The 22,561-nt window shown below is 46.6% G+C and overlaps 2 protein-coding genes and 1 pseudogene across 6 annotated transcripts in view; 2 read left to right on the top strand and 1 right to left on the bottom strand.

Annotated features, from left to right (window-relative positions):
- Nucleotides 1-323: 323 nt before the first annotated feature.
- The window catches only part of CNN3 (calponin 3), a 29,660-nt gene continuing 7,422 nt past the window's right edge, over nt 324-22,561 (top strand). Inside the window, exon 1 of the mRNA XM_082688750.1 lies at nt 324-822. Within this exon, the coding sequence (XP_082544876.1) occupies nt 766-822 (57 nt within the window). The 5' untranslated portion in view covers nt 324-765. The remainder of the gene's footprint in view (nt 823-22,561) is intronic.
- SLC44A3 (solute carrier family 44 member 3) overlaps nt 7,416-22,561 on the bottom strand; it is a 119,171-nt gene continuing 104,025 nt past the window's right edge. The window contains exons 16-17 of one of the 4 annotated variants that reach the window (XR_014300070.1): nt 19,096-19,184; nt 7,832-11,487 (exon numbers count right to left, since the gene is read on the bottom strand). The gene's annotated coding sequence lies outside the window, so the exon portion shown is untranslated. Of the gene's footprint in view, nt 7,566-7,831; nt 11,488-19,095; nt 19,185-22,561 lie in introns of those variants that run through there. The other 3 variants (XR_014300072.1, XR_014300069.1, XR_014300071.1) reach the window with 3 other exon arrangements.
- LOC309843336 (small ribosomal subunit protein eS7 pseudogene) lies at nt 11,497-17,739 on the top strand (annotated as a pseudogene). The gene has a single exon. The product of its transcript is annotated as a small ribosomal subunit protein eS7 pseudogene (transcript).

The raw sequence follows: 22,561 nt of genomic DNA, 5'->3' as shown, positions 1-22,561 counted from the left end.
AGGTGTGAGAACCGGCGAGGTACGGAGGAAGGAGCAGGTGTAGGAGGAGCGCCCCCCCACCCCGCCCTTGCTCTGGCACAGGAGCTCCCAGGCTGCTCGTGGTGTTCCCAGCAGCGGGTGGAAGAGCCCTGCCCCGCGTCAGAACTCTCTGGGCTCGGAAAAAAGACCCTAGTGGGCTTCCCTCCCTCCGCCAGCCCCGAGCGCTGCGGCGGATGCCTGGAAGTTGACGTACATTCTGAGCTGCTGGGAAGCCCCCAGGCGCCCGACGCCGGCGCTGGGCGGGCTCCAGTCCGCGGGCCTGGGCTCCGCCCTCGCCGCCCAGCCCTCTGCCCAGCTGGGAGGAGGGGCCCCTCGCCGCGGGTCTCCGCGACGTGAGGACGGGGGCGGAGGCCCGAGCCCCGCGCTGGGAGAGAGCTCCGCGCCCGCTGCCCTTCAATTGGCCCGCCCCCCCACCTAGTCGGAGAAGAGAGAGGCTCTCCATTGGCCCGGCCCGTCGGCCAATCCCTGAAGACCCGAGGGAGGCGGTGGGGGCAGTTCTTGGGGGGACTCGGGAGCGGAGCGGGAGGCTCTGCGGGACCCAGTCGGACCGAGCAGCCGAGGCACCGCCCGCGCCCCGCCGCCGCGTCTGGGCGTCTCCTGCGCCGCTCAGGGGAGCGAGCTCCGAGCCTCTCGCGCTGCGGCCACTCCTCGGGGCCAGGAGCGGGGAACCCTAGAACGAGAAACCCTCAGAGCCGAGCGCAGCCTCTTCCCGCCTCCCGAACCACCATGACCCACTTCAACAAGGGCCCTTCTTACGGGCTCTCGGCCGAGGTCAAGAACAAGGTACGCCGGGTCTCGGGTGGAGGCGTCGCCGCCGTGGGCGAGGGGTGGGAAGCTGGACGCCGCCCCAGGGGTCCCTGGGACTGGGGCGGTGCTGGGCGGCGCGCTTCGCCTCTGCACGCCTTGCCCGTCTGGCTTTTCAGGGAGGAGACGTCGGGGCGGCGCGAGAGTGGCCGCGCTTCTCGGTCCCGTCCCGGGACTCGAAGCGCGGGCGTCCCGGCGCTCTCCCGGCTTTGTCCGTGCCGCTGGCTGGGACTGGTGGAGGGCGGCGAGTTCCCGGGCTCCTGGAACCCCGCAGCGCCAGCCTGCAGTTCCCGGAGCCAGACCGTGGCTGCAGCACGCGCCCCTCCGGGAAGGGGGCGCTCCTGCCTGGTCATTCGCCCTTAGGTGGGGCCCGTCGGTACGGCCCGGGACCCAGCACGCAGACCCCGCCGTGCGCCCTGGCCCGGGCTACTGGCCGACCCAGCGTTTTCTCCCTCCCCAAACCTTGGCCGAATTCAGCCACGAGCGAAGTTAGGCGGTTACGTGGCCGAACTGGGCCCTCCATTGTTCCTTCCTTCGCGGAGAAGGGACCGTTGAGGGGTGCACCGACTCAGGGAGCCTCGGACACTTCCCACTTTTCGAATTGCGGTGCCGCTGTGCTGCTGCAGAAAACAGACAAAGCCTGAGCGCGCCGCTTTGGGAGTGATATCTGCTGTAGAGGAGATTTTTTTTTTTTTTCTTAAATAGAAGTTTGTAGTACATTAGACTTTACCGATATCAAGGAAATTTTCGTGGGTTGCTTTTGTTCGGGGTATATTTGCTGAGACGGGCTGTAGTTTGGTGTGATCTGGCTCTGGTAACTCTCAGCTTTGCCACTGCCTAGCCGAAGAATGCACTGGGTTTATCTTTGGGACTTTTGGTCTGGGAAAGAGATGAGAGGCGTCCCCCTCCCCAAATCCTCTCCTTCCTTCCTCCCTCCCTCCCTCCCTCCCTGCATTCCAAGCCCATGACATCAAGGGTTTCAGGGGGGAGAGCGCAGCCAATCGGCGCGGAACTGCGCACAGAACGCTCATTGTCTCCTTTCTGCTGTTCTGGCCAAAGCGCCACAAAGGATTGCTGCTGTGGTTTAATTCCCATTAACCTCCCGGGAGCCGAAGCTTGTCAGGATTGCCACCGCACCGTTCCACCGCTGGTAGAATACGCTGTCGGAGCTGTAACAGCCCAGTGTCCGGGGTGTATGCGGTGTGGAGTGAATTATGGAGAGGCAATGAAGCGCACCGTTGTCAAACCCTAAGGGAGAGTTCTGTCTCTTCTCACCCTGTTACAGCCTGCGCATCACAATTCAGTTGTTAATAAATTGTGAACAATCGGTGAAGCAAAGCGTTGATTTTGGTCCCCGAATCTAAACTTGAAACGTTGAGGTCCTTTACCTTGTCAAGTGTGTTGCCCTTGGGCACCTGGGTGGCTCAGTGGGTTAAGCCGCTGCCTTCGCCTCAGGTCATGATCTCAGGGTCCTGGGATCGAGTCCCGCACTGCCATCGGGCTCTCTGCTCAGCAGGGAGCCTGCTTCCCTCTCTCTCTCTCTCTCTGCCTGCCTCTCCATCTACTTGTGATTTCTCTCTGTCAAATAAATACATAAAATCTTTAAAAAAAAAAAAAGTGTGTTGCCCTTATTAGAAAACAGTCTTTTGAAATTTTTTTTTAAAGGACAGAAAAGTAAGTGGTTTGTGTCTGATCCTGCGGGTTCTTTCCAAGGCTTACACATGGAGCTTTAGGAATCTTTTCCGAGGAATCAGCAAGTCCAAACTGTTGGATGGGATACCCTGGCCTGGCTTGGGCACATTAATTTTAATTTGCCCTTGTGATTCTTGGCCCACAGCAGTTGAGTCTCTTCCTTTTTGCATTGTAAATGAGGTCCCGATAACTTTGGCAGTCCTTCAAGTGACTTATTTTTCTTGGATGTTAATATCCGTATTAATTTCTTTTTGCTGACTAATGAAGCAGCTTCTGCCCTTTTCCTACTTTTTATTGAGCAGACCAACAAGGAAATGCAGAGACTGAGGTTAGATCACTATAATTATTACGCATTTTTTAAAAACAGTAAAACCTCAGTTTTCAGAGCCTTTGGAAAGTTATTACAGCTTTCGGTTTCTATAACTGTGGGTTTATTCCTTTGCCGTATTTTAACAACCTCCTTCATTTATATGAGCCTTTCTTACAGTACCCTTTCATAGGAAGTCTTTTGATCTTAACAGCACAGCAGCCCCGTGAGGTGGGAGGGATTGCTGGGGCTATCCAACATCATTTACAGGTTGGGATGCTGAAGCTTATACTGGGTGTGCCTTGCTCAAGATCACAGAAGAAAGTTGGAATATTCTAAGAATTTTAACTCTAAAAGTGATATCTTAGTGTAGTGCTTAGGGATATTCTTAGTAAAGTCCCTGTTGTCTGCCCCACCCTCCCCACTTTTGCCGTCCACCTGTCACTTCTTGACATTGTGATTATTTATGCAGTGCTGTTTTCATCTGTTCTGGACTTGGAAATCAAATATCCATGTTTGCTAGGCCTTTGTATGAGATACTGAGTTTCAACTGAGGACACAGAGCCAACAGTAGAGTGGTTATATGGAACATGAATTTTGACATCACTTGGTTCAACACCTTTTGATTTCTTCTTGCCTTTTTTTAATGTATTGTAATAACTGATACGTTGTTTAAATGTAAGGTGTTCTCCTCCCACCCCCCAAAGCTTCATACAACAAAATGGAAGAAATAGAAACCTCCTCAGGAAGCAGTATGGAATGGACCTTGGAGTTGAGCAGAGTTCTAGTCCTCCCCCTGCCACTTACTGCCTTGTATGATATTGGGCAAGGTAGCGGATATCTCTGTCCTTGTTTCCTAATCAGTAGGAAGGGGGGAGTGATCGTTACCACCCCTAAACATTGCATTGAGATGTGTGTTTCTAGTGAGTCCGCAGTGACTGTGTTGTCGCCATTAGTTATTAGAACAGAAAATTGGTAATCTAGTTCTTAGACTTGTCACTGCCTGTGTAAGTATTCCATTTCTATTAAATAAGCCTTTGGTCTTATTACATTCCAGCTGTGAAAGCAGTTCATCAATGAATTGAGGAAGCCTTTGATCTTAAGTACTTTTAATTAGTAAAATTTCAGGAAAAAATCTGTAAGCTTAAGGTACTTACTTGACAAGATGATAATACATGGCAAAACATGTCAAACTTCTATATATATTTTTTAATAGGCAAGAAGTTTGAAAACAGCCTAAAAAAATAGAATCCTTCAGCATGGACTCAACAACATCTTTAAACAACTAGATCCAGTAATTTTATCTACAAAGATCGTGATAGAGTAGTAGAGTCAGGGACAGTACAGAAGCTGGTGTAGACAGTTCGGTGGGGTAGGTAGACACTCATAAAGTAGTAAGATCTTGTATGTGTTCTGCAGAGTGAGCCAGACATTTGACTGCATCTTGGGGACCAGAATTAAAAGGAAGACACCTCTGTGCCCTTTAAGCTGTGAGAAAACAGGACAGGTCCTCAAGGAAAGCACAGCATCTCCTGATGCCTGGCTCTGAGCAAGATGTTGGGGCCAGAGTAGTTCCTTGTAAAGTCGAGGACGCACTGAAGCATGCTCCCCACTAGGGGGGAGCTGAGAGGTTCTAGGAAAGTGGGGAGGTGGGTAGAGGTGAAGTGATCTTACCTCAGGATGTTTTTAGGGGGAGTCTATCTGAACTATTAAGAAGAAGAATGGGATTGGAATGCATGTTCTCACCATTTCCTTCTCACATAGAATGTATGATTTAAGCAAAGTAGCTTCTCACAGAATCTTCTTGGTTACAGAATGGTAGCCCTCAGCAGCTAAAAACTATGTTGGAAGACTTAATTCTAAAATTGTAAATCACTGAAGAGTAAGTGAAACAATCATACACTAATTAAATAGGACCAAATGTCCCACGAGTTCTGCCAGCCTGTCTGCCTTTGGACAAGCAGTTGCTCCAAGAGCGTTCCTGATCAAGGTAACCCCAGGGTGACAGTGGACTCCAGCTGTAGTTGTAACCTAAGGTGGCCTGCCTTGGTTTGCTAGTAGAGCACCAGAATCATGGTGAAACCGTGGATGAGCTTAGCTTTAGCTTTTTTTTTTTTTTTTTTTTTCTTTTTTTCCCTACACCCATTGTTGGGCTTGAACTCATGACCCTAAGATCAAGAGTTCATGCTGTACTTACTGAGCCATCCCAGGTCCTCCAGAAATAGATTTTTAATTCAAAACTTTTGTTTCTTGTCTCTTTCCACCAGCCATAAGGGTTCCAGTCTCATTCATTGATGAAATATATCAAGATCTATATTTTAGAATATAACTTGGCATGTAGTTGGTGCTCAGTATATGTTGATTTAATGAATTTCTCCATCAGGAGTAGATTTTACTATCTTTAAAAATTGGAAATCAATCCTGTTAGAGTATTCATTGCAAAAGAATTCTGTAGTGCAGTGTGATATTTTGGAAGATCAGGTGATTTTTTTACAGCTTCTTTTTCTTCAGTTTGTTTTATTAATATTACATTAGAAAACTTAACATAATTCCTTTGTTGTTGCTGAAACTCTTTCTTTCTTTCTTTTTGGAGGAAGGAAAGCAAGGTTTATTTATTTTTTTAAAGATTTTATTTATTGGTGTGCCTGGGTGGCTCAGTCGTTAAGCGCCTACCTTCTGCTCAGGTTGTGATCCCCGGGTCCTGGGATTAAGCCCCACATCAGGCTCCTTGTTCGGCGGGAAGCCTGCTTCTCCCTCTCCCACTCCCCCTGCTTGTGTTCCCTCTCTCTCTGTGTGTCTCTCTGTCAAATATATAAATTTAAAAATCTTACAAAATAAACATTTATTTATTTGACGGAGACCACAAGTAGGCAGAGCAGCAGAGGGAGAGGGAGAAGCAGGCTCCCAACTGAGCAGAGAGCCCGATATGGGGTTTGATCCAATGACTCTGGGATCATGACCTTAGCCAGAAGCTGACACCTAACCACTTAACCACTGAGCTACTCGGGCACCAGGTAAAGTTTATTGAGCAGTAACAAAGTGGTGGTACAAAGCTCCTGAGGAGAGAGGGACTGGAGAGGTTTGCCCCTAAGGCTCTTTATCTTAGACTCCCAAATTGGGGAGAAACAGTAGAAGTCTCCTTTGGAAGGCTCTGTGGGGTGCCAGCATCTCCCAAAGGCCACCTGCAAAGCGGTCATTCAGCTGACCTGGGTGGGACATGCCCTCTTTTTCCGCCATCTTGACCAAAACGGTTAAAGAAAATACATTTGCTAACTTGAGAAGGGGTACCCTGCTTTTCCTCTTTAAAATGCTGAAACTTCTCTACTCTGGAATTCTTTTTTTTTTTTTTTTAAGATTTTATTTATTTATTTGACAGAGATCACAAGTAGGCAAAGAGGCAGGCAGAGAGAAAGAGAGGGAAGCAGGCTCCTTGCTGAGCAGAGAGCCTGATGTGGGACTCCATCCCAGGACCCTGAGATCATGACCTGAGCCAAAGACAGCAGCTTAACCCACTGAGCCACCCAGGCACCCCTACTCTGGAATTTGAATGAGGATTATTAATCAAGCTTACTGTCCTGTGACTCATAGCTTTTTCTTTTTTCTTTCTTTCTTTTTTTAAATTTAATTTTATTTTAGGGAGAGAGCACTTGTGGAAAGGCAGAGAGAGAGAGAGTCTCAGGCTAACTCCCTGCTGAGCGTGGAGTCCATTCTGTTGAGGGGCTCATTCTCACCACCTTGAGGTCATAACCTGAGCCGAAACCAAAAGTGGGACACCCAACCGACTGTGCCACCCAAGCGCCCCAGCCCACAGTTTGTTACACTCTTTCCTTTGTGGCAGTTGTATTATTTGTCAGTCTCTATCCACTTTTTTAGATTTCAAATATAAGCTTGACAGTGGGCAGTGGGCCTGGCTGGCTTCGTTGGTGAAGCATGTGACTCTCCTGGGATCCTGAGTTGGAGCCCCATGTTGGGTGTAGACCTTACTTACAAAACAAAACAAAAAAAAACAAAAAAAAACCTAAGCTTGATGAGGAGGATCTTGCTGCTACCGTCATCAACCAGGAGTGCATCCTTTCTCCCCTGACCTTTTCCCTTCCACAGTGCGATCATGGGGACTAGTGAGCTGAGTTTTTACTTAAAAGTGTACTGTGAACCATGATTATTATCTGTAACATTAAAAAAAAAAAATGAAGTGCGATTGGATGGTTTTGATTTTTCAGCCAGCTACCATTATACCCAGGAGAATAAGAAGATGCTTTATTTACCTTCTCAGTACAACTAGGTGGTGGGAAGGGGCTTGTCCTTAGATTTTTGGAGAATTTCTTTTTCTTCTAGGCGTTAGCCTCCTATGGCATATTCCCACATGCTTGCTTCTTCTTAACTCCAAATTCCTAGCCATAGAGGGCTTTTAGGTATAACTTGTATGTACTTGTGCTCAGGTTTTGGCTAAGGATTTCCTGAGCCCAGAGTAGATCCTGGTTGTCTGTGGGGCCTGAGGCTTACACAATTTGGGGAGGGGGAGATGTCAGGGGTTCTAACAAATACAAAAATACATGGCAAATTTTATGAAAACGGATGACCTTGGGAATTCTCGTTAACTCGCAAATGGCAGTTAATCTTCTCTGGGTTCTTGTCATGAGAAAGTAGAACCTGGTGGCTAAGAACGTGGAGTCTTGCTTCTGCCTCTGACTCAGTGACTTCGGGCACGTAACCCCTGTCTCATCTGTAAAATAAGAATATGGAGATATCTCTTTTATATGGTTGTTGGAAGTCAGTAAGGTGGCCAGTTCATGTAAAGTGTTGAGCCTCATGCCTGGACCCAGAAGTGCACATGATGTAAATGTGATCCACTGTTCCCACTTTGTTGGCGGGTTCGCTTTGTTGGCGGGTTCGGTTCAGTCCTGTGTTCTGAGCTTCTCTTATCTTCTAGCTACTGAGATGATCTCCAGGACTTGGCCTTTCATTCAGGAATCTGTTTGTATCTGAATGAGGCTTCAGGCAGATAAGGGACTACGATGCCAAGCAACATCTCTGGGTTTTGCTTCTGTGTCAGGAATAGGATCTGCCCCTAGAGTCCTTATCCAAGACTCCTTCCCCTGGTGGCCTGTGCTCCCTCTGTGAAATCCTGGGGCCTCTAACCCTGTTCTTCTTTTCCATGCTCCCCTTGTCCTTGTCCATGCTCCCTGCAGAGCCAGGGGCTTCTGTGGAAAGCTAGAGGCTTCACTTTCTGGCCGAATTCTGTTTGGCTTTCTCTTAAGAGATTGATTTCTGTTAAACAAGATAAGATAGCTCTTTCTTTTCTTGGTTTCAGAGAGGCCTCATACTCCTCCACAGAGGGCTGACAAACATATTTACCTCTTTGTGTTTCTTTTCTTTCTTTTTTAAAAGATTTTAGTTCTTTAAGTCCTCTCTGCACCCACCGTGGGGCTGGAACTCATAACCCTGAGATCAAGAGTGACAGCTCCACTGACTGAGCCCACCGGGCACCCCTACCTTTTTGTGTGAAGATTTTGGCTGTCACTGTAGGCCTTCTGTTGTAAATGGTCTGTTGAGGGCTCCACCTAGACCTGTGTGAAGTAAGTCCATGAGCTCAGAACACTTAGTTTTCCTTCGTGAGGCAGGGAGGGGCCTTCTTCAGTGTCTTCCTTGGGCTGAGGGAAGCTTCAGGGTGCTATGTTCCCAGCAGTCTGCAGTGGGCCGGCCAGAGAATTCGAGGCAGAAGTACAGACAAAAAAGGAGGTCTGTGGGCTTGGATGGACTCTTCGGGTGAGACACAGCCTAAGCATTTATGGCCGTTTTCCTCTCCTCCCTCACAAATTTCCGGAGGATCCTAGTCGTGGAGTGGCTCCACGGAGAGCTGGCTGTGATTTCATTGTTGTTTCTTTCCCCTTCCCAAATGTTTGGACACTGGTTTTTCCTCATTGTCCCAAGCCTCTGAGCCTGCTTCGTGCTGCACAAGGCTCCACACAACCGGGTGAGGGGGGAGTGGGGAGCAAGTGTGTGCTTCCCTAGTGCAGTTTTCCCTCCCTCCTTTTGTTTCACATGGGAGGATATAGGAGAGGAAATAATCCATACCATGTGTAGTAAGTCTCTCCTAATTCAAACATGTGATTCCACTTTGAATGCAAAAATAGCAACAGCAATCATGGTTCTAATCGAGTATAGAAATTATACTTATGTTAAACATCCCATTGTGAGCTTGTCCGTGTCCTTGGCCCTTAGCAGCTAAACTGGAACTCTACGGCCTTTCTCCAGAGTTCACAGATGGCCACATCCCTTCCCTTGAATGGCCCGTTCTCTGCTCTGAAGACTGGAGAGCATTTGTCTCTGCTTTTTCCTTACCTTTTTTAAGAGACCCGTATGTTGTGTCAGACCCTCAGCCCCATCTCACCTTGGCCACGCACACACACAACCCCCTACACACACAGCCACACACGCATGTGCACTTCGCCAGTCAGGCTTTCATTTTGCATTTTCTTACTCTCTTGGCCTGATTCTTTTTCTTCTTTTCCTCTTTCCAGCGACCACTCTGCTGTTGACACCCTTTCCTGCATTCCGTCTTACAGCACCTTCTAAAACAATGTGCGTCGTAGGAGGCTCTTTTTATAGGGGCCAGTGGTGGAGTTACAGTGTTTTTAGTCTAAAACATCTCAGCCAAATATCTTATTATGAACTTCTGAACCATACCGGCAACGCCCTTTGAGACTGCAGATTCCCCATGGGCTGGTTTGAATCAGTGTTTTTTCTCTAGCTCTGCAGCCTATTCCGGTGCCTCAGTCAGCTACGGTGGTGGTGGTGGAAGTGGCTTTCTCAGGCACCCTTGCTTCTCCGTGACTGGAGAGGACTTCATGGGAAGCCGCAGTCTAAGCCTGCTGGCTAATCCTCCTCCCGCAGACAGCACCGCTCTCTGGGCTGTTGGCTCCGGGTATGGTGTGGGGAATGCCTATTGGGGCTTGTTTAGAAGGGAGGGGGTAGGAGAGCATCTGGTGGAGGAGAAGACGTAGCCTTGGAGTCAGACCCGACTGACGAGCCAAATCCCTGTGGAACCCGTGACTTTTTGATGCGCCATCTCCGTATGACGCCATCTCCCTTGCCTGTGGGAGCCTCTTCTCTTTGTACTCTGATTTTGTGAATGAAATATTTGCTGTGAAGGATGCAGACAGTACCAAAATATGGAAGGGAAAGTATCCTGTATCCCTTCCCCAAGCCAGCCACTTGTGCAACTCTGAGTATCAGTCGACCGTTTTAGAACTGCATCAGAGTCGGTGGTAATGGATCCCCGTTACTGATTCATTACCTCTCTTCTCGCGGATGTTTCCTTCAAAAGTGCTTGTGTAGAAAAGAGCATAACTTTTGACCCAATGCTCCTAAGTGTTCTAGGTGGTACCAAATGACTCTCTAGAAAAAATCAGTTTATACTTCCCACTAAAGTTATGAAAGGGAAGGTGGTTCTCCTCTTGATGATAAAAACAAAACAAAACTGTATCAGGCTGGCCTCGTCAAAATTCAGATCACTTGCTTTAGTTCATTATTATGAAGTCACAAGTCACTGATATTTGGGACACCTATTCTCTCTGCCACCACCCCACCACTCAGGTGAGACTTGGCAGCAGAGTGAGGTGGGGGCATCTTTTATGAATTATTTGATAATGAGCAGACTTTTAAAAATATGTATTTTATTTATATATCTGAGAGAGGGAAAACAAGCGAGAGAGAGAGAGAGAGCGTGCATGCACCAGAGCGGGGAGAGGGAGAAGCAGGTTCCCCACTGATGAGGGAGCCCAATGCGGGGCTCAGTTCTGGGACCCTGGGATCATGACCTTTGTTGAAGGCATGTGCTTCACTGACTGAGCCATGCAGGTACTCCCGGTAGTTTTTTTCTTCTTTTAATAAGATTTTATTTATTTGAGAGAGAGAGAATAAGCTAGGAGGAGGGGGAGGGGCAGACAGAGAAACAGACTCCCCACTGAGCAGGGAGCTCAACATGGGGCTCAACCGGGATAATGACCTGAGCCGAAGGTAGACACTTAACCAACTGAGCCACCCAGGAGTCCCAAATAACGAGTGGTTTTTAAAATAAAAGCCTAGGCAGCATCAGAATGATTTCTTATCAAAATGGTTGGCAAATAGTGTCAAGTGATTGTTCTGTGTGATATATTAAATTAGAGGAAATCTTTTTGGTATCCAGACAGGAATGGCCAGCAAAGCACAGAAGGATAAGGGTTGACATTTATTAATTTCTTCATGTTTATATGAATTAAATCATTGATTTTCCCCAACAACTCCCCAAACCGTTAATGATCTCTGGTTTACAGGTGAGGAACAGTGGAACTGGGACTCCAGCCTGAGCATTCAGCTTCTGGAGCCCATGCTCTTCACTGTTTTAATCAGAAGCCAGAACTCAAGGAGAACTGGCAGCTTTCAAGGGGAAACGGAGGAGGCAGGCCAGAGAAGGAACTTGGGAATGATGTCCTTTAACAAGAAGCCACAGGAGGAGAGGTTGGAGGGGTTTTCTGGAGTGCTGCAGAAACACACCACTGGATTTGGCTACTGAGGGCGTCCCTGGTAACCTTGTGAGAAGATGGTCTTCAGTAGAGTAAATTTCCAGAGGCTTCTGGAAGAAGTACTAAATGGAGAGGTTTGTCCTGAAATGAAAGAGAAACAGGACAGTATTGGAAGCTGGCAGCAGGTTTAATCAAAGAAGTGCCTTTTGGGGTGCCTGGCTGGCTCAGTTGGAAGAGCATGTGACTCTTGATCTTGGGGTCCTGAGTTCAAACCCCAAGATGGGTGTAGACATTACTTAAAAATACATGTATTTGTGCTTGTTGTGGTGAGCGTTGCCTAACGTACAGAGAAGTGGGATCACGATGCTGGACATCTGAAACCATGTAACACTGTGTGTCAGCTATACTTGGGGGGGGGGGGGAAGATGCACTTGTTTCAAATAAGGTGACAGGTTGTCTATACCCACTCATGGACCAAGTTAAGGGGAAGGACTCAACACACAGGGTGAGGGGATCCAAGGCCATGGAGGGAAGAAGGTTCCAGTGGAAAGTGGGGAAGATCATGGAGGAGGACGGGAAACAACTGAGGTGGAGGAGACCTCTCCTGTGCCATTGTTGGGTTCACCCTGTCCTGTGAAAGAAGGGGGTAACTGTACTCCTGACCTTGTCTTCCTGGAGCTGCGAGAAGGCGCAAGGGCTAAGGGTGCAGGCCGTGGCCGCGGGAGGAGATGGGCCAGGCTGGCCAAATAGGCTGTTGACCCAGCGACTTCTCTCTGCTGAGTCCTGCCAAGGTCCCTTGGCTGCCTGTGTGCCACTCGCTCTCCTCATTCCCTTGGCCCTTGGTCTGGAAGGGATGCAGAGGTGGGTTTATTCTGTTCCTATGCCTGGGTGTCTTTAGCAAGCCTTCGAGATACAGCCTTCGCGAGACCTTTGTCCCCTGCTCTCAGCTTGTGTTACAATCAGGTAGAACGTGGAATTAACCTTGTCAAGACGTGACCTCATCCCAGGGTCCTCCTGGACTTCAGAACTGGAAAAGGGAACTGTGGTGACACTTTTTTATTTTTATTTTTAGGAACTCTTTCAATCTTGTTAACTATTGCCTTTTTTGTTTCAGTATGTGAGAAGCTTGTACCCTAGTTTGTATCTATCTTGTCTTTGGTGGCACTTGTATAGGACTTGGTGACATGAAGGTGTTTCAACTTTACTTTCGACTTCATGTTTTTTCATACTCCCCGTTAAAGTAAAGTGAACCAAGACCTTTTTACTTACTTAGGGTCTCAGCAAGTTGAGAGTCCTATATCTTCATATGCTATTTCATGATGTAAGTTAGAAAAAAATTTTTAAAAAAGAGGAACTGGGAAATTCTGTCCTGCCTTTTGATGGAAATTTTGTATCTGATGTTCACTGAGAAAAAGGCTCTGGTATCTTGCACAGTTAATGTCTCTGGAAGACTCTTGTGACATCTCACTGGTCAGCATCTAGCCTGTGTTTCAGGTGAGGTATTTGAACTCTGTTCTTCACTGTTGGTGTACAGCCAGCAAAGGGACAGATGCGACTATAGTTAGAAGAGACATTCATGAGCTGAGATGTAGCTGGGCCCCCAATAGGAGCTCCTGATGTATTGAAGGCTGCCTGAAAGGCTGGTGTCCTGCTTCTCCTCAGCCTCCTTTCCACCCATGGCCCATCAGGAGCTCAGGGTGAGGGGGTGGTGTGTGTTTGACGCACTTCTGGGGTGGGCACCTGGGAGCACTTGTAACTGTGGGCAGTGTTTTGGGAGCAGAAGGTGTTTTTCCGGGTCAGTGGAGGTGAGTTCCTTGCAAATACGGTGTACACTTGGGGCCTGGAGGTGGATTTCATGGCTCCCTTAGGTCACAAGACCCATCCTACGAAGCAAACTTGCTATATCACTGATGAGGAGTGAGTGTGCATTCCACAGCTACGGAAATGTCACTGCCATGATGTCCCATGTGATTAAAGAAACAAAGGACAGCTTCCGGCTGTCCACATGCCCACTCACAGGTTATGTGGGAGGCCCCAGATGCCGCTGAGGATGCAGGTGCCTGAAGATGCAGACGGCTGTAAAAACCCCGGAGGCCTGCGGGTCTGATGAGCCCAGAGTGAGGCAGAGCCTTAGTTCCTGGATGTGAGATGAAGGAAACAAAGCTCGGAAGAGCATCTCTGTTTTTTCATCTACTTTGCCCATGGGGCTTCAGGGTCAGTCCCCTTTCATCAGGATTTCTGCAGCAACAGCAAATTCAAGACCCAGCCAGCCTCCTTCCAAAGCAAGAGAATGTTCTCCTGCAGGCTTTGTCCTCCAGCTGTGCTTGGCCCACACTCTGCACTCGCTCAGTTCCTGCATGGATCCAGTGCGCCTTCCTAGTAGTTCCAGCATGCCATTCAGAATAGATGGACTTCCTCTTCTATGGGACTTTTTTTTTTTTAAAGATTGTTATTTTTAAGTAATCTCCATACCCAGAGGTGGGGCTTGAACTCACAACTCCGAAGATCAAGAACTGCATGCTCCACTGACCGAGCCAGCCAAGCACCCCTATATGATTTTCATGTGAATGTTCAGATGGTGCCAGCCTGTTTGTTCTGTGGCCCCCACAGCCACTTCCAGGTTCTAGATAGCCACTCCTGACTGGCCAGTCCCTCAAGGGTTGTGGATGATCTTTCTCCTCTTTTCTCCATTCAGTTTGCCTCTTCTGGAAACGGATGTCAGTCTGTCAGTGGCCCCTCTTAGAGTACAGTACTCAGAACTGATCACAGTCGTGCTGCGGATATGGCTGAACCTGCGAGGGTCCGGTGGGATTATAACTAACTCCTCTGTTTGACTCCAGAGCACTGCGAAGAGGCAGACGAGGCACCTTCCTATCAGAGGAGTCGAATCCTTGCTTTGACAAGTTGGTTCTTGGTTTTTATAAAATCAGGGTGACAGTGATTACATAACATCTTCTAGTCCACATACTCCTCTCCTGCCTGTTTTAGGTACATAATCCTCTCCTTGGTTACCTCGTAGAGCTGTTGTTATCAAGCACAGAAGACAAGCACTAGTATTTTATAAAGAATTGTGACCTCTGCAGACCAGGACAGCATTAGCTTCTGAGTTGTTTAGCTTATGGAGTATGCGTGACCAGTTAGTTCTACAACTTGTTGTAGGATTTTATATGTATCTGGAATAATTAAGCTGTATTTCCTGAATCTCAACTTCATTTCTTTTGAACTATTCCCAGTTTAATTTTCCATACATTTAAGAAGTATGTCCAGCAGTTTCCAGGTTGCCGGTTGTTCGTTTGTTAACCAGAATCGAAGAGACTTGGACCCCTGGGTGGTGCAGTCTGTCGAGCATCCGATCCTCTTTCGGCTCAGGTCCTGATCTCAGGGTCTTGAGATGGAGCCTCCCATTGGGCTCTGTACTCAGCGTGGGGTCTGCTTGAGATTCGCTCGCCATTCTCCCCCTCATTTGTGTTCTCTCTTTCAAATAAATAAATCTTTTTTAAAAATCTCTGTCTATATATATGTATATAAAAACCCAGAAGAGAACAGATCTAAATCTAAGCCTGAAGGTACATAAGCCGGGAGCTCCTCCCGCCCTGACGCAGGTCCGCACAGTGGGCACAGTTGTTGCTTCCGAGCAGGCCCTGCTTCTAGAGTTACTGAGCTGGCCATAAGGAGTGCCATAGACATAGGGACTCTTATGAGAAAGTAAAACAAGTACATCCCTAGTGATCCATCTAAGATTACTAGATTGGTAGATCAAGGGGATGTGGCGCTTATAAAAACCAGCAGCATTCAAATGCAGATGCCTTTCCGAAACAGGATAGATCTTTAAATCTGTAGCATTTTTCTTGTTGGGTCCATCTGTCAGTGGATGAAAAGTCATTGTTGAGTACCCGCTGTGGGCCACATGCAGCAGGCACGCGCTCTAGGGGTACAAGAGAACTGAAGCCTGTGCTGCTCCCACGGAGAGGACATCGGCACGTTGCACATGGCTTGCCCTAGGTGTGCTGGCCCCTGGAGATGGATGACTGCCTCACCTCGGCACCCCCTCCCCAGGTCCCTGCACACCCTCTCTCCAGGAGCCCATCTAGCATGCCAGCAGGTTCTTTGGTCTGTACTAGAGACACCCTTGCCTTTTGGGTGGGGGTCAGGGTGCAGCGGCCCTGCATCTAGATTCCTGTTCTTTGGTTTGTTGAGGTTTCTGTTTAGTATGTGCATCTTTGTTCATCGTTCTTTCTGAGTCTAGATTCTTCTGGGAATCCAGCCTCTAGGTGTGACTCCTACTTGTTGAGATTTGAAATTTCAGAGTACAACTTTTATTTATTTAAGATGTCTTATTATTACTATTTTTATAATTTTAATTCCAGGTTAGTTCCCGTACAGTGTTGTATTAGTTGCAGCTGGGCAGTATTCAACTCCCCCCATCCCCATCCCCCTCCCCTCAGGTAATTGTCCGTTTGTTCTCCATAGTTGAGTCTGTTTTTTTTGGATTGTGTCCTTTTTTTTTTTTTTTTTAACTCCTTTGCTCATTTTTTTTTTCTTGTTTTTGTTTCACACAGTTATATGGTTGTCTTTCTCTGACTGGCTTATTTCACTTAGCATAATACTTTCTACTCCATCATTGCACATGGTGAGATTTGATTCTTTTTTTTTATGGCTGAGTAATACTCCATTGTACACGTGGGCACATCAGTGTGTGTGTATATTAGTATATATGCCACTTTTTTTTTTTTTTAAGAGTTTATGTATTTGACAGGGAGAGAGAGCACAAGCAGGGGGAGCAGCAGGCAGAGGGAGAGGGAGAAGCAGGCCCCCCATTGAGCAGGGAGACTGATGTGGGACTTGATTCCAAGACCCTGAGATCATGACCTGAGGCAAAGGCAACCACTTAACCGAATGAGCCACCCAGGCACCTCAACCCCTTCTTTATTTGTAGATCTATGGATGTGTGCTTGGACTGCCTGCATAATTTTTCTGTGGTAAATAAACTGCTATTCACATGGGGTGCATGTATCTTTTGAATTAGTGTTTTTGTATTTTGGGGGTAAATATCCAGTAGCGCAATTACTGGATCCGAGGGTAGCTCTATTTGTAACTTTGGAGGGAACCTCCATACTGGTTTCCACAGTGGCTGCACCAGTTTGCATTCCCACCAACAGTGCAGAGTTTCCTTTTTTCCCATATCCTCCCCCAACACTTCTTGTTTCTTGTATTTTTGATTTTTGCCATTCTGCCCGGCACGAGATGGTATCTCATTGCAGCTTTAATTAGCATTTTGCTGATGATAACCGATGTTGAGCATCTTGTCATGTATCTGTTGGCCATCTGTATGTCTTCTTTGGGGAAATGTCTCTGTGTCTTATGCCCCCTTTTTAATGGGAGTTTTGGTTTTTGGGGTTCACAGTCCAACTTTGAACTATGTATATTTTAGTGTAGTCTGAAGGTTGGTTTCTAGATAGAGAAGACAAAATTGACATTTTATTCTGCATTTTCTTAATCGTTTATTAGTTATGTTGTTTGCTTTAGGCAATGGCCCAACTCCTCTTAGGTTACTTCAAAAACTTTGTCAGTTTCATAGTATTGGCACATTGAATCATAATGTCTTTGTATTTATTTGAGTATACATATTTGGAGAGAAAAAAATTGTGCTGGTGCCATATGCTGTATCTGAAGATCTGGCTGTCCTTCTGAGAGAAGGACCCAACTTTGAAAATACTCGTAGGCTCTTCCTAGGCCGGTGCTCTCACCTAGGAGAAGGCCATGTTCAGTTCCACAGGAAGATCCTAAGGCCCAATGGCAAGAAGCTGGATGAGTTTGAGTCCAGCATCTGCCAGGCCTTCCTTGAGCTGGAGAGGCAGTTGGCCCTCAGAGCCTGGCTAAAGGAGCTGAATATAACAGCAGCCAAGGAAGCAGAAGATTGGCGGTGGTTGGAAGATTATCATCTTTGTTCCCACTCCTCAACTGAAATCTTCCAGGAAGTCCAAGTCCAGCTAGTCTGTAAACTGGAGAAGAAGTTCACTAGGAAGCACATTATGTTGTCTTTATTGCTCAGAGGAGAATTCTGCCTTCGCCAACTTGAAAACGGCCATACAGAAAATGAGCAGAAGTGTCCCAGTGTCCGCACTTTGACAGCCGTGCATGGTGCAGTCCTGGAGGACTTGGTTTTTCTAAGCAGAATTGTAGGCGAGAGGATGCACATGAAGCTGAATGGCAGTCTGCTCACAAAGGTTCATTTGGATAAAGCACAGCAAAGCGACATGGGCACAAGGTTGAAAGTTTCTCTGGTTTCTATAAGAAGCTCACCAGCAGGGATGTTAACTTTGAAGAGTTTCAGTTGGGGAAAAAAAGCTCTTAGGTGTCCTTCCTGTTTACCTGAGACAAATACGGTTTTCCACAGCTCTGGAATATATAAGCATTCCCCATCAGATCTTAAGCACAGTTCACACCATAGAGTCTCAGATTTTGTAGTGACCTGGAGGAAGGCATGCAGTCTACCTTGACCTTATACCAAATGTAAAGGGATTTTCTCTAGAATTCCCACCTCTACCCCGTAAGAAAGAATTTCTGCTTTTTAAAAAGTAGTTACTTCATCCTTTCCATTAGCAGTAATCTGAAAGAATGAGAATGTGGGATGCAAAGATAGGCAGGAGTGAGCTTTGAGATGAGTGGTGATGTGTGGTATCCCGGATGAGTCCCAGTGGAACTTTTTGAACTGTAGACAATAAAGTGAATAGGCAGCAGTGGGGTTTGGTTAATAGAAAGCTTTGTACCTCTGTACTCAAGCCCACATAAGAGGAGAGCATTAACTTGATGTGTCGGGCATGGAGATTCGCCCTTCCTTACCTGTGGAACCAGCTTCATGCTCACAGTGGTCCTGGAAGGAAGGACTACCTGTCAGAAATGCGGTCATCAGGATTAGGTTATTTAGGTCACACTAGAATTGGGAACACAGTTTTGGGAACTTTTAAGTTTTGACTTCAAGGCCTGTGATCTTGCTTGTTGTATCTATAATGTGAATGAATATCTTAAAAATTGGCAAAGGTGTGTATGTGGGGGGTGGGGTTAAGTAGGTAAGAAAATGTTAAAACCTGTTCATTGTCTTGCATGAGGTTTAAGAATGGCAGATAATGAAGGAAGGGAAGAGGCATCATGGTATTTCAGATGGGAACCCATTTGGCCTTTGACAGTGGTAGTCCCAGTGGGTTCTGTTCTTTATTTTAAGGTTTTGTTTTTAAGTCATCTCTGCACCCAACATGGGGCTCAAACCCAAAACCCTGAGATCAAGAGTCATGTGCCCCATCAACTGAACCAACCAAGCTCCCCTCTATTTTTTTATTTTAAATACCCTACATTATTGTTGTTGTTATAGTTTTGCAAATGTCTTAACACACCTTATTAATAGGTATTTGTTGGGGTGCCTGGGTGACCTAGTCAGTTGGGCGTCTGACTCTTGATTTAGGCTCAGGTCATATCTCAGGGTCGTGAGATTGAGCCCTGCATGGGGCTCCGTGCTCAGCATGGAGTCTGCTTGTCCTTCTCCTTTCCACTGCTTTAAATGCATGCATGTGGATTGGGCCTCAGGGGTGGGCTGCCGGTTGGGCAGGTAGTTTGCTTGTCTCTCTCCCTCTGCCCCTTTCCCTGCTCGTGCTCCCTCTTTCTCAAGTAAATAAAATCTTACAAAAAAAAAAAACCCATGACACCGGAACACTTGAAAGAGAGGGGAGCTGCATTGAATGGGATTGTACTTACAGGGTTTGGAGTAATGCTGGATTATCTTGGTGGCGTGCAACAGGGAGCCTAGTGATCTGGAATTGTCTGCTTCCAGGTTTTACCAAGCACTGTGATAAGAATACATTGTGAGGAGTATACAGGAAGGACTCGTCTTCATTCTTTAGTAGATTCTAGACCATCCCTGGGCACAAGTAGGGCCCTCAGTTCTCGTACGTATCTCTATGATCACGGTCCCTTGTGCAGGGTGCACCCCCACCTTTTCACGGAGTTGTACTTAGGGATATCTTGTTGAGATGTTTCTGAAGCTCGGTGTCCCTCTCTACTCTGTTATCCCCTTTTAGGGATGCTGGTGGGGGACCTTCTCAGGTCTCAGTGCCTGGGAGGGATGGCTGTTGGCAACCAGCAGGCCTTTATCTGATCTCCAGGCTCCCTTTACTGTTATAAAACGTAGGCCCTTAGGGGTGGTGCCTGTGAAGGTGGCCTGGTAATTGTGCTGTTTTATACTTGTTTCACTCTAATATATGTGTGCCCGTGGGAGAAGACAGGTGCTTGTCTCTGGGGAAGGAGTAGGATAGAGGGAAGAGAGACTTGGGCATTTTCACAGTCTCAGTGCTTTTCGACTTTGTTTCCATCATCTCTTTCCCAAGGAAAGTCTATCGAAGTTTTTCCCAATTGCCTCCTGACTCCCATCAAATTTAGTACCAAGGAACAGAGTTTGTTGGGGAGGGTTACAGATGATTGTACCGTCTACGGGGGATTTCACTGCCCTCCACAAGAACCCATTTTCACCCCTTTGAGGGAGCAGTATTACCTCCTTGAAAATGCGCTCTACATATTATTGTACTGTTTATTATTATTTTTTTAAGCAAGTGTTATTTTAGAGATCCAAAAGAACGGTCATGCAGCTAGACAGGTTTGAGCTGCCCTTGAACTAGAGGGTGACTCCACACTGGTGCTCGTCATTTTGGAGGGAGGAAGGGACGAGTAGAAGGCTGATGCCACGCTCAGCTGGAGCTTCAGGCCCAGCGCAGGAGGAAGGGGGGCAACTGAAGATGCCAGCGTGGTGGGAGCAGAACAGGCAGGAGGGCGGTCACCCAGCCCCAGTGCCCTGGAGGCCTTCTTCCATCCTCATTTTCTCCACCTCTTGACTGATTGTTCCGGCAAGGGGGCTGTTGGTGAGCTTCAGTGAGAAGCCCACAGCTGGTGTGCTAGTGTGCCTAGTCAGGGTATGTCAGTCGCTGGGAAGTGCGCCTGCCCATGAGGGGGGGGGCAGGGCCCTGGAGAAGTGGTGTTCAGTGGTGTTGTGGGGTTGGCGGGGGGAGGAGGCATGGCTGAGAAAAAGGGGGCTACTGTGCACTCCAAAGGCCCCCGGCAGAAATTCTGAGAAAGTGGCTTGGGAGGATCAGAGAAAATAAATCTTGGAAAAGAGCAAAGAAAACGATATTTATAAATAACTTGGAAGAGTGATTTTTTAAACAAGTCAGAGTGAAATTTCCACAGTGTATTAATGAAGTAATTTTTTAAGCTAATTTTCTTGTTTCAAGAAGAAAATGTCCACATTTTTCTGCACGATGTTCAGAAAATAAAGCTTTTTAGATGGAAATAGTGAATAACTTGTATTGGCCAAAGCTTACTTGTTATTTTTAGTTGCTCTCAGTCCCTCAACTTTAAAAGTCGTGCATATCAAATAGTTAAAAAAAAAACCTGTGTAGTTAAAGAGTATAACCACATTTGCTTGGGTTGTGTTCTGCTACACTTATTTTTATAGGAAATGCTCCCAATTTCCGTGTCCTGTGGAACAGTGCTGCAGGCCAGCTGCTAAAAGACAATTTGAAATACACTTTTCCCCTAGATGATGATATGGGATTTTTTTTTTTTTTCATTGTAAACTTTATTTTAAAAAACAAATACCTACTCTTAAATTTTGAATTCTGTTTATCAGGCCTGTCTGCAGGAAGCTCACTTATTTAAAAAATATTAGCAGTACTTGGTTAGAAAAATCCTTGCTGCCCCTTCACATAAAGAAAGACCCTATGCTTGAACCAGCAGTCACAAAATGTGGATGCATACCGTCTCTTTATTTTTAGTTTACTACTTGGGGGCTTGAGCTTTGCATGTATGTGCTTAGAAATTTTTTTCTGTGCATGTGCTACTCCACTAATGAAGGCCAGAGACAGGGTCAGCTGGCCAGAGCCCCATCTTGCAACTGGTCAGTGGTAGAGTCAGTATTTGAACTCTGGGTCCAGCTGATTTCAGTGCTTGTTCTCTCATCATTCCCTTGATGAGAACAGTTAACAGAGAAGATGAAGTTCTCTCTGGCTCTAGGAAATTTAAAGTTAGATGTATAATCACTCTGTGGTTTGGGGGACAACATTGAATCTGTCGGATGCATTTGAATATATAAAACATAAATATGCTTTTATTTTTTTGTTGTTGTTGAATAATATGGTCTCATTTGGTCTCCTCTCCCCAAAAACACCCAAAACTCTGCCAGCATAACTTCATTTCTACGTTTGAAAAAATTAAAAGAGAACAAATTTCCTTATAATTTTTGCTGGTTGACCAAATGGTTTAGAAAACTTAGACTGGGAAGAGACCTCGTGTACTCAACGCAATTCAACCTTCTTGTTGTGTAGACAAGAAATGGATTAGACGTTAGTTAGATGGATTAACTATGAACTGTGGCCCTAGCAGGATGGCTGGAGCCAACTCAGAGCCAAGGTAGAACCCCTCCTACCCTGTTAGTCTTGAGGTTCATTGAAATGAACTTCTGAGAGTGCTTTGCTTTTGAAAAATACTCAACTCCAGATTGCTTTCTACAGCTAATGCTTAAGGAGTACTTGGTTTTCTTCTTAGCCTTTCCCTTTCCATCCATACCGTAACCCTTGCCCACTGCCCACATTTATAGTTTTTGTTCCATCACTTAGAACAAGAATCCAGTGTGAAAATATAGCCAAGTCTTAAAATCTTTTCTACCAGATTATTTATTCCGTTTTCTAAAGGTACCATTGTGTAAATAGGTATGTCCCATATGTTGGGGGAGATAACATTCGTTACCTGAAAATGTGTTTCTGAGATATTACTAGAGCAGTGATGGCTCCTTCCTGCTGCTTACCCGAGGCAAGTGTCCCTTTGGCAACACCTTCCAGCATCACTAATCTCCTTTTTTCCTGTTCCCACATCCAGGTGCCAGTATAACCCAGCAGGGAATCAGAATGAATGTGTTTTTCAGGAGATGGAGGTCCTAGAGGGCAGGCAATGAACACATCTTGTGCACTAGCTTTACACTGTGCCTGACTTGTCTTTTATAAACTAACATTCAGGCCAGAATTTGATCCTGGATACATTGTGTAGGATTTAAATGTAAACTCATTGAATTTCCATTTCTAATTCTGGCTAAGTAAATCTACAGCATCAATAAATTATCCGTTATTCTGCCAGAGGCATAGCGCCGTTTCTCGAACTTGGGAGGAAAATGCCTATC

The sequence above is a fragment of the Mustela nivalis genome (genome assembly GCF_964662115.1).
Source record: "Mustela nivalis genome assembly, chromosome: 10".
In the NCBI taxonomy this organism is placed as follows: Eukaryota; Metazoa; Chordata; class Mammalia; order Carnivora; family Mustelidae; genus Mustela; species Mustela nivalis.
The sequence above is the reverse complement of the archived record's forward strand: the minus strand, read 5'-3'. Positions and strand labels throughout refer to the sequence as shown.